The following is an 11,316-nucleotide window of genomic DNA, read 5'->3' as shown; positions in this document are numbered from 1 at the left end:
GCCTCATATCCTACTTGTTTAGTTCTCGAATGCATCTTTCACTTCTTTTGCTTTGTCAAAGTGTGGTCTTAGGTAAAAAAACCCACTTTATCCATAATATTCCTCTTAAAGAAGAGAACAAAAGGCATCATGCTTTTTTCTCATGAGGGTTCATAAGAACACTACAAACATAGGGTACACCAACCATGACAACAATATTGAGCATATAATGGATAAACGTTTTGCCCTTTATCTATTATTTCGAGAGTGATGAATCACACATACAAACTCCACAAGAAATTCGTTTCCATGTGATCCTTAGGCTCCGATCTCACAGAACATTGGGGGGGGGGGGGGGGGGAGTGTCACCTAGGCTTGTGGACAAAACTTAAACACATACGAGAGATCATGTTGGTTCGGGGATGAAGACAGGTCCTCGTCACAAAGACTTGAACACCATGCATACACACACAACTCGACATTCATGCATCCAGGAGACATGAAAATACAATCCCTTGATAGAAGGATCGTTGGAGACATGAAAATACAATCCCTTGATAGAAGGATCGTTGCCTGCCTGCTGTAATGCAATGCCATGGCCCCATGTTCTCTCAAGTCATGGCCATAGTCTATAGACATTGTGTGTGTGTGTGTGTTAATAAGATACCCATTTGGGTTGAGTGGATATGGTTAACAAGGGAAAAAAAACACTTTTTAACACACAAGGAAAATTCTAAGTGTAGTTAGTTAGTTAGTAGCATGGAAGGCTGTTATAGTTGTCTATGTATTTATGTATGTATATATACATATATACATATATGATATGCATATAGCTTTAACAGCCATGATCCCCTGTGGGTGTGTATGTTAGTTAATAAGATACCCATTTGGGTTGAGTGGATATGGTTAAGAGAAGAAAAAACACTTTTAACACACAGGAAAATTCTAAGTGTTAGTTAGTTAGTTAGTTAGTTAGTAGCATGGAAGGCTGTTATAGTTGTGTGTATGTACATATATATATGTGCATCTGTGGGTGTGTGTTTATAGCTTTAAAAACCATGATCCCCTGTTTCTTTCCCTTGATTTATGTTCTTCAAAATGGGCAGTTTCCATTCATCACAAGATTGCCATCATCTCAGTATTACTAGCAAACATCAATGGATTTTGATGTATGAATGATGCATCCATGTTTGATCAAATGACAGTAGCATAGTAGCTAACATCCTCCCAATCAATACATCATTTATATATGTATATACTATACCACCCATCAGGACTAGTTCTGTGCCTTCTAGTGTTAAGTGGATGCATGATATGCAAAGAAATGAGCTATTTCATGAATTATATCATATACACATGCATATGAGCTTCCATTATCTAAGTATTCACTACTTCCAGAACAAAAAGAACTGAACTTGATATATATATGTATACATATATACATACAGATAGGCAGACAGACAGATAGATAGATAGATAGATAGATAGATAGATAGATAGATAGGCAGACAGACAGACAGACAGACAGACAGACAGACAGATAGATAGATAGATAGATAGATAGATAGATAGATAGATAGATAGATAGATAGATATATGTAGATATATCTTCTCCTCTGTGAATATTTCTCCAGTATATACATTCATATATAGACAACAACATCAATATGGCACAATCTGTGGAGCTAGAGAATGCAGACATATGGGGTGCACAACTTAGATATAGTCTGAGAAGGCAAAATAGCATAAGAAGCTGGTCTAATGCATCCCGAGAGCCGGATGATGTGTTCACACGCTCGGCCCATTCGAGGAGCGATCGGAACGAATTATGTGATGAGGAATCGCTAAAATGGGCGGCATTGGAGAAACTTCCGACCTATGATCGGCTCCGGGCAGCCATCCTTACAGACACTGAAGAGGGCAAAATCATCACCAGGAAGGTTGATGTGAGGGAGCTCAATATCGTCCAACGGAAATTGCTCATTGATAAGCTCCTGAAGATCACTGAGGATGATAATGAGAAATTCTTGACCAGGCTACGAAACAGAATTGACAAGTATATCTCTCTCTCTACATACATACATACATACATGCATGCATGCATGCATACATACATATAGATATAGATATAGATTAGATATATTGTTTTTTCTGTTCAAAACACACAATTGCACACATTTGTTTATTTGATTTATGGTATACACCTGGGAATGACGTAGTTTTCCGAATCATTCAACAATTTCCCTACTTTAAGGTAAGGTTACTTATACCTTGAGACATCATCAAGACCCAAGTGTTGGAACAACCCTGAACACACTATTAGACTCCAGATCTTCAGTCTTGCTCTGTTTTTTGTGTTCTCTACCAACTGTTTTTATGTCTCTTTTTTTACCTGCACTCTACAACAATGTCTTTTTTACATTTGTCCACAACAAACTGGAGCATCAAGTGTCACATGCTTTTTTTTGTTGATTGTGTGTGTGTGTGTGTGTGTGTGTTGTGCAGAGTGGGCATAGAGTTACCTACAGTCGAAGTTCGATTTGAGGATTTATCCATAAATGCCAAATGTCGTGTGGGGAGGAGTGCACTACCCACACTCTGGAATACAATATACAACTTTGTGGAGGTGAACTGACATCTTTTCATTTAGTTTTAGAATAATTATCACTAAATGACCCTTTTTTCCTTTGTTTTAGTGTACTGGGTATTTGTACTGAATGACAAATTCTCTTTGCAAATCAGAGCTTGCTGGGTATGCTTCACTTATCTAAGGTCAGAAAAGCAAATCTTAACATTTTGAGAGGCATTAGTGGAATCATCAAACCTGGCAGGTGATTCAACGATGTATATATATTGATGTATCGTATATCGTCAAGAAACACTTTTGTTTTTGTTAACATGGTTTTATTTGTGGTTGAGATTTTCATGCTATCATCATATTTTTCAGACTGACTCTTCTACTTGGTCCACCTGGATCGGGCAAAACAAGCCTTCTCCTTGCTCTGGCAGGGAAATTGAATCCTTCTTTGAAAGTAAGTTATTAAGTTTTCTTTTTTGCTTCCTGTGTACTTGCTTTTCTATGTTTTTTTGTTATATTTCATGGTGGGTCGATCTAGGTATCATTTTCTTATAACAATTTCTTCTTCTTGATCATATAGATGAAAGGATATGTCACATACAATGGGCATGCTTTGCATGAGTTTGTTCCTCAGAAAACATCGGCATACATCAGTCAATATGATCTGCACATCGGAGAATTGACCGTGAGAGAAACACTGGATTTCTCTGCTCAGTGTCAGGGGGTTGGAACAAAACATGGTACGTCAAAATCTGTCTTTTGAATAATATGCACCGGATTGCATCTTTTATGATGTACTCATGCAGTTTCAAAATAAAGAATAAGAAGACTGGAGTTTACAAAGAAGAGATACTCAAAGCTGAAAATGATTTGGCATATGAGATAATCTAAGCACATATGGTTCATATTCATCTCACAGAGTTGCTTGTGGAGCTTGCAAGAAGAGAAAAGCAGGCTGGCATTTTTCCAGATGCAGAAATCGATGCCTTTATGAAGGTAACAACAAGTTCTAGACTCATCTTGTAACCAAAATTAAGCTTTGAAACCATGTGATTGAATGAGAATATAAATGAAAAAGACATAATACCCCCGAGTGTTGATTGTGGACAGGCAACGTCTTTGAAGGGGGTTTGGAGTGGCCTTCAGACAGATTATACATTGAAAGTGAGATAGGAATCTTGATGATTAAATCTTTAAAGCAATATATATGTGTCGTCTGACTGAGATTGTACAGATCCTTGGCCTGGACATATGCGCAGATACGATTGTAGGGGATCCATTGCGAAGAGGCATATCTGGAGGGCAAAAGAAGAGAGTGACAACAGGTTCTTATAGGAATCATATTTTCTTATATAAGATGGTAGACTTAAATTTGTTTCCACTATTCCATAATCCTGTTCATTGATTTGGATGTGGTTGTCACTTTCATCTTTGTTGCTATATTATTATGATTTATATATGCAAATTTAATAACTGTTTGGCATTGTTATACATTCAGGGGAGATGATTGTTGGACCTACAAAGACGCTCTTCATGGATGAAATATCAACAGGGTTAGACAGTTCTACCACCTTTCAGGTGGTGAAATGTCTCAGGCAGTTTGTGCATGTGCTCAAAGGAACCATTTTAGTGTCTCTTTTACAACCTCCCCCGGAGACTTTTGAGCTCTTCGATGACGTGATTCTCCTTGCGGAAGGGCAAATTGTGTACCAAGGCCCAAGAGAATATGTGTTGGAGTTCTTTGAAAGCTGCGGTTTCAGATGCCCAGAAAGGAAAGGTGTCGCAGACTTCTTGCAAGAGGTACTGTATACATATTAATGACCACTGTACATCATACACAGGTTCTAAAAGAAAATGTTCATTTTCAATAATGTTTGAAATCTCTTTATGGAGAAAAGAGATAGGATGAAGTCTAAGAGACACTAATTGTCAAATGGTGTATGTACATAGGTGACCTCACAGAAAGACCAAGAACAATACTGGTTTGACAAAGGGAAGCATTATCAATTTGTTACAGTGAAAGACTTCTCTTCCAGGTTTAAAAGTTTCCATGTTGGCGTCCAGATGGCTGAGGATCTATCCCATCCTTACCCAAAAGAGACAAGCCATCAAGCAGCTTTAGTTTTCAGTAAATACGCAGTTAGCAAGATAGATATTTTCAAAGCTTGCTTTGTTCGCGAATGGCTTCTCATGAAAAGAAATTCATTTGTTTATATTTTCAAAGGAATACAGGTATACTCACAATCACATAGTTTGTATCATATTACAGTTCTTATCTTGTTTTATTCATTTATTTATCCACTATTTTATTTATCACAGTTGATTACATGGACTTTCTTAAACATGCATAAATGCAGAAGTGTTGGTGGTTTTGTTTGATGCACAAATGGATGATGATTATAACTGAATTTGTTCTTTATTGCAGCTCATTCTTTTGGCAATCATAACAATGACTGTATTTCTGAGGACAACACTTCAGCTGAATTTAATGGGTGGCTCATCTTACTCGGGGGCATTATTTTTTTCTTTGGTCATCATCATGTTCAACGGTTTTGCCGAGATATCATTGACTATCGCTCGGCTTCCTGTATTCTTCAAACAACGGGATTTGTTATTTTATCCAGCATGGGCTTACACACTCCCAACCTTCATTTTACGGATACCGCAATCTGTTGTAGAATCATTCTTATGGGTCTCTTTAACATATTATGTCATCGGGTTCGCTCCTCAACCTACCAGGTAGATTGCACATTTTCTCATACCTTTGCTTGCTTTATGATCCTGGTTATGATAGTTTGCATAAGGTCCTTTGAATGTTTTCTTTCTCAGGTTTTTCCGGCAATATCTAGTACTTTTTCTTACACATCTGATGTCTTCATCCCTCTTCCGACTCATTGGTGGTTTGTGCCAGACCATGATCCTAGCAAACACTGGTGGTTCCTTGATATTGTTGCTCATATTTGTGCTTGCCGGTTTTATCATCCCAAGAGGTTTGTATAATCTAGGCTAAAATATGATTCTTTGTCTTTTGAATATCTATAATCCTCGAAAACCACATGTTTTCCTTACAGCAAGAATTCCAAAATGGTGGATATGGGCGTACTATTTATCACCTCTTGCATATGGGGAATCAGCAAATAATGTTAACGAATTTCTTGATCCTAGATGGGTATTGTCTCTCTTAGTATACATACTTTAGGAAGAATGGCTAGGCATACTCGTACTATTTCTTTTTATTGTTCTCATAGAAAAGACTATATTTTCAGTACTATATATCGATACATATTTCCTTATTTCTTGCTTTTATATTATACCACGTCAATGTTTTCTTGAGCCGATGTAATATTATCATTTTTTTGTAAAGATTGGCATATATCTTTGAATGCAGAATACCCCTACAGTCCAAAGCACTGTATCAACAGGGGTTAAAGTGCTTCAAAGTAGAGGTTTTCCAACTCAATCTTACTACTACTGGATTGGAGTCGGTGGCTTGATTGGATTCATTTTACTCTATAACCTCCTCTTCACAATAGCATTGTCTTACTTCCACCGTAAGTGCATACATTGTTTACACATCTTTTGGAAATAATATTGATTCATGGCTTATCCTACTTTACTTTCCATTTCAGCATTTCAAAAAAGCCAGCCTGTAATATCTGAAGAAGCACTTGCTGAAATGCAAGGCAATGATGTTTCAAGCACTACAATGCTAAGCAGACCCAAAAAACAGAGTATACAACTATCTCTTATTTTATTTTGTTTTGTTTCAGTAGTTCTTAAATTTTATAGGAAAAAAGAAGATAACAAAAATTGAGCTCATCTGACACTTCTTCCAATCGTTGCAGGCAAGTATACAATAAACCCTATGGAAGGTGAGATGAACAGGAAGAAAAAACTTATCTCCGCTGCAGATGTTGAGATGGCTAAACCGAAGCAGGGAATGGCTCTTCAGTTTCAACCATTGTCTATATCATTCGCAAACATCAACTATTTTGTAGATATGCCTGTTGTAAGCTCTTACAAAATAACCCAGCTTAGCTAGCTAGCGTCAGGGTTAAATTTTGACAGCATTATGAGAGAAAAATACTAGATATTTTTGAATCATTCTCATATTCCAAAAAATGATGCTCTTAGAATCCTTTTAAATGGAATAAAATAGAAAACTTCACTTTTCTCCCAGTAAAGGCAGCATGTTTAGTGGTTAAGATGCTCTTAGAATCCTTTTAATACCGTTGATGGCACACGTTCTTATAAATTTAGCGTGCCAAAATTTATCAAAACACGAAAAAGAAAGTGTCAGACGATACTTTAAATTGTACGCATAAAAGACTACTATAATTTCATGTGGTAGTTTTGACTTTGATTTCATGCTTTATCCTACAGGAGATGATAGCACAGGGTGTGACAGACAAGAGATTGCAACTACTTAGTGGAGTAACTGGATCTTTTAAACCTGGTGTTCTCACTGCCCTAATGGGAGTGAGTGGTGCCGGAAAGACTACTCTCATGGATGTTCTTGCCGGGCGTAAGACAACCGGTTATATTGAGGGAGATGTATGGATATCTGGCTATCCGAAAAACCAACACACATTTGCTAGGATTTCTGGCTACGTTGAACAAACTGACATCCATTCTCCTCAGCTTACTGTTTTTGAATCTCTTGTTTTCTCGGCTTCGCTTCGCCTACCAGCCAACATTGATAGCCAAACAAGAATGGTAAGCTTTCCATTGGGTGAATGAAAAATATCTTAACATCTTTGAAGAGGCCAAAATAACTGAATGAGAGATTACATCTTAAAATGTTGTCTCATCTTGAGAGCAAACCAAATGGCTCCGCTTCACCTACCTGGTACCAGTTGTGAGAAAGTTAGAGTAGTTTTTGTCCAACATTCAAACTTAAGTTCAGCCTGAGTACAGTTATTCATACAATGCCTTTTTCTATATGTATATATATTTCAGCTATTCGTGGAAGAGGTAATGACACTTGTTGAGCTTGACAATCTAAGAGATGCCTTGGTTGGACTGCCCAATGTATCTGGTCTTTCGACCGAACAGCGGAAAAGACTTACTATAGCTGTTGAGCTAGTGGCAAACCCTTCCATTATCTTTCTGGATGAACCTACATCTGGTCTAGATGCTAGAGCTGCCGCTATTGTTATGCGTGCTATAAGGAACACTGTTGACACAGGAAGAACAGTTGTTTGCACCATCCATCAGCCAAGCATTAACATATTCGAATCATTCGATGAGGTAAGGGTATGAATGCTAATAAAGCTATATATATAATTTTCCAGAGGATTCCATTATTTATTTCTTTTATTTGTCCAGCTCTTGTTGATGAAGCGAGGTGGCCGTGTAATTTATGCTGGACCGTTAGGCCAGAACTCACAGAAGATGATTGAATATTTCGAGGTACATAAAACATTTTGAGAGCGGTGTATGTATTTTTCTCTAGACACTGCATTATTAATAGAGTTAAGGCAAATCCTCATGTACAGAGTATCCAAGGGATTACTCGGATAACTGCTACGTATAACCCCGCCACATGGATGCTAGAGGTCACTAGTGTAGCACAAGAGCAACGACTCGGGATAGACTTTGCAGATCTTTATTCAAGATCCTCGCTTGCTCAGTAAACACATTACCTAAACTCCTTGAAATATACATTTTCAATTCTGAGTGAAGTGTGCATTTGTGCATGAGCATGACATGTGAAAATGTTTGTAAAAGATGCAACAAAGAGCTCGTTAAGGAACTCAGTATACCAGCACTCGGAACGAAAGACCTCGAGTTTCCAACCCAATTTTGTCAAACCTTATGGGGACAATTCACATACCTTCTCTGGAAGCAAAACTTGACATACTGGCGCAGTCCGGGGTATAACCTGGTCCGTCTTTCCTTCACCTTCATCTCGGCGCTCATGTTTGGCACGATCTTTTGGCAACGAGCAAGCAATATGTGAGTGGTCTTGTTAACAATCATTTACTTTCACCATTGCCATGTGGATTATTTATTGCCTATCCTAGTTTTGCTTATGTTGTGAATGTTGTGACACCAGAAGCACACAACAAGACTTGCTCACAGTTATGGGAGCCATGTATGGAGCAACATTATTTTTGGGTATCAACAATTGCTCTACAGTTCAGCCCGTTGTCTCGATTGAACGCACTGTATTCTACCGAGAGCGTGGAGCAGGGATGTATTCAGCCATGCCCTATGCCATTGCTCAGGTCAGATTACCTGTATTTGATAAAAGAACTTAAGAAATATCTCATAGAGTTGTATGCTCATGAACCTCTTTTGTGTGCATACAATTTCAGGTGGTTATTGAGTTTCCCTACATATTCTTCCAAACAATAATATATGGTATTTTGGTCTACTCACTGATTGGATTCCAATGGGTAGTCTCCAAATTTGTATGGTTCCTCTTTACAATGTTCTGCACGTTCCTCACTTTTACATACTATGGTATGATGGCTGTATCGATCACTCCGAACAATCAAGTAGCCGCTGTTGTTGCATCTGCATTCTATGCCATCTTCAATCTCTTCTCGGGTTTCTTGATGCCAAGGCCGGTAAAGTTCACATATCCAACACAACATATTTGTTTCCCATTAAGGAAATATTTGAACTTGCATTGTCTAAAGAAGGTCCAATTCTAGAAAAAGAGGAGGAAACCCACGGGAATCACGTCGTGGTTAAACTCAAACTCTTGATGAAACATACATATTTTAGAATGTAGTATGTACTCTTCAAGGGCCTGACATAGATAAATGGAAAGGATCTAGTAGATACCATGAAGATTCGTTTTATGCCTCGAATGACCCATACGGGGGGACAAACTCCCATCACATTAAAGGAATCATTTTAGCTAGATTCCCTTGCATTATAGTAGAAACTCAAATTCTGGAAAAGGAGGGAAGAATCTAAGGGAATCACATCGTAGTTAACTAAAAACTTGATGAGCATTCCTATTTAGAGTGTACTGTTCAAGGGCTTCTCATGCATATTGGGTAAGTATAATGGTAGATATAGTGCTTGTTTAGAATGGCATACTGTTCAAGGGTTTCTCATGGATATGGGGAAAGTATAATGATAGATATAGTGAGGATTTATTTTATGCCTCAAGGATTCAAATTGGAGACAAATACCCATCACATGAACAAATATTTTTAGCTAGATTCCCTTGTGAGGACTACCCATCACATGAATGAATCTTTTTAGCTAGATTCACCTTGCGAGGACCCTTCGTGTCATATATGGATGCAAACGTCCATCGAAGAGGACATTCTAATGATACCAAGTTTTTGAGTTTTTAATTAGGATGTGGTTCGGGCACCATCTGCCCCACACCTTTCCCCATATCTGGAATATATGCCTTTGTGTTTCATAAAAGGCCTAACAACAATGAGTCAAGATTTTCCCTTTATTGCTTCAAACTTCACCATTAATTAAAACAGAAAAAACTGCTCAAACCTAAATTTTCACCTTCTGCAGAACCTTCCTAGATGGTGGAGATGGTATTATTGGCTATGTCCAACGGCATGGACATTGAATGGCCTCATCACATCCCAATATGCTGACCTCAATACAACATTCATACAAGTTAACACTCCGACAGGAGGCACAGCAAGCCAAAGCATATCGGCATTCTTGAACACCACCTTTGGCTTCCATTTAAGCTTCCTTGATGTGATAGCTGTGGTTCTTCTCATCTTCCCAGCTTTCTTTGCTGTAATGTTCATATTCTGTCTTAAGACATTGAACTTTCAGAGGAGGTGAAGTGTAATGTTTGGATCGAAATGGCGGGGATTTGGACTAATACTTCAAGAAAATGGAATGCTGATCTACCAAATTGAACCATGCACATCATAGGAGAGTATTTGTTTCTGGATTTTCATGGTCTGGATGTAGGAGCAAAAGTGGACGACGCCGAGGTTTCCAAGATCATGCATGTGATACGCATAAAGAACCCATTTGTTACCATACCTCCGCAATGCTGAATAGGAAAATAAAAACCCAATTTGCTGAATGAAAATGATGCCAACAATCTCCTCTCTACACTGAAGAATCCAATTTTGCTAATAATCTCTTAATGAAAGCTACTCTGCAAAGACTTTCATAAAAACCTACCTAAGTAGATTAAGGACTCATCTTCATGAACAAAAATTAGCCAATATACTACTCAGCAAAATAAATCCAATCAATACATGTTGAAAGAATCAATCCGTAAAGCAGATGGTAAGATCAACAACATAATTATTAAAAAGGGATTAGGATCTTAGAGGTTAAGGTTCCAGTTCTCAGTCATGATTTTATGTAGGAAGCATTGATGAATCCAAAGATTTTAAGGACATTGAAATGCATAGCAATTGTGCTTCTAAGAAGTGTCTACTGCCATAATGTTTTGGCCAATTGTGGTAGTCACAAATAATAATTGTGGACACGTTAGAGATGATTTTCTCTCTTGTGGTTTCGTTGTCACTTGAAAAAAATTCACACAAAATCTAATGATGAGAATACTCTAATTGCAAAGATGGTATCGAGGCAATTGTAATATATATATATATCATGCCACATTGATTAATTCAGTAATCTTGAGCCTATAAACATAATATTAATGGTAGCTTCTAACAAAAACAGAATGACCCCCCATTAATCAAAAACAGAATAATACGCGAGTGGTGGATCTAATTATTGACGCTAAATAGAGCCCATGATTGGATATGTTTTGATAGAGCCAATTATTGATACAACTT

The 11,316-nt window shown here is 37.7% G+C and overlaps 1 protein-coding gene across 1 annotated transcript; it reads left to right on the top strand.

The window, feature by feature from the left end:
• The first annotated feature begins 1,280 nt into the window (after nt 1–1,280).
• LOC147850683 (ABC transporter G family member 42-like) lies at nt 1,281–11,022 on the top strand. Its single transcript, XM_087335630.1, has 24 exons — nt 1,281–2,035; nt 2,485–2,605; nt 2,722–2,810; nt 2,927–3,011; nt 3,138–3,297; nt 3,477–3,553; nt 3,668–3,721; nt 3,792–3,882; nt 4,056–4,357; nt 4,508–4,789; nt 4,983–5,296; nt 5,387–5,547; nt 5,629–5,726; nt 5,946–6,108; nt 6,187–6,288; nt 6,403–6,566; nt 6,941–7,273; nt 7,517–7,807; nt 7,886–7,969; nt 8,056–8,189; nt 8,288–8,515; nt 8,616–8,787; nt 8,878–9,132; nt 10,055–11,022. Exons 1-24 carry the CDS (start codon nt 1,647–1,649, stop codon nt 10,337–10,339), a joined length of 4,434 nt encoding a protein of 1,477 aa, XP_087191756.1. The 5' UTR covers nt 1,281–1,646; the 3' UTR covers nt 10,340–11,022.
• The last annotated feature ends 294 nt before the right edge of the window (nt 11,023–11,316 follow it).

The sequence above is a fragment of the Azolla caroliniana genome, unplaced genomic scaffold (genome assembly GCF_043228905.1).
Source record: "Azolla caroliniana isolate FFs.n. ecotype wild unplaced genomic scaffold, voAzoCaro1.0.p SCAF_20, whole genome shotgun sequence".
Lineage (NCBI taxonomy): Eukaryota > Viridiplantae > Streptophyta > Polypodiopsida > Salviniales > Salviniaceae > Azolla > Azolla caroliniana.
This window is presented reverse-complemented; position numbering and strand designations above follow the sequence as displayed.

Bases quoted from the DNA above. Each gene is read 5' to 3' on its own strand.
- LOC147850683 (XM_087335630.1), top strand. From the start codon at position 1,647: ATGGCACAATCTGTGGAGCTAGAGAATGCAGACATATGGGGTGCACAA. The intron at 3,298-3,476 runs GTACGTCAAAAT...TTCATCTCACAG, and splicing joins GGGGGTTGGAACAAAACATG to AGTTGCTTGTGGAGCTTGCA. The intron at 8,516-8,615 runs GTGAGTGGTCTT...TTGTGACACCAG, and splicing joins TGGCAACGAGCAAGCAATAT to AAGCACACAACAAGACTTGC.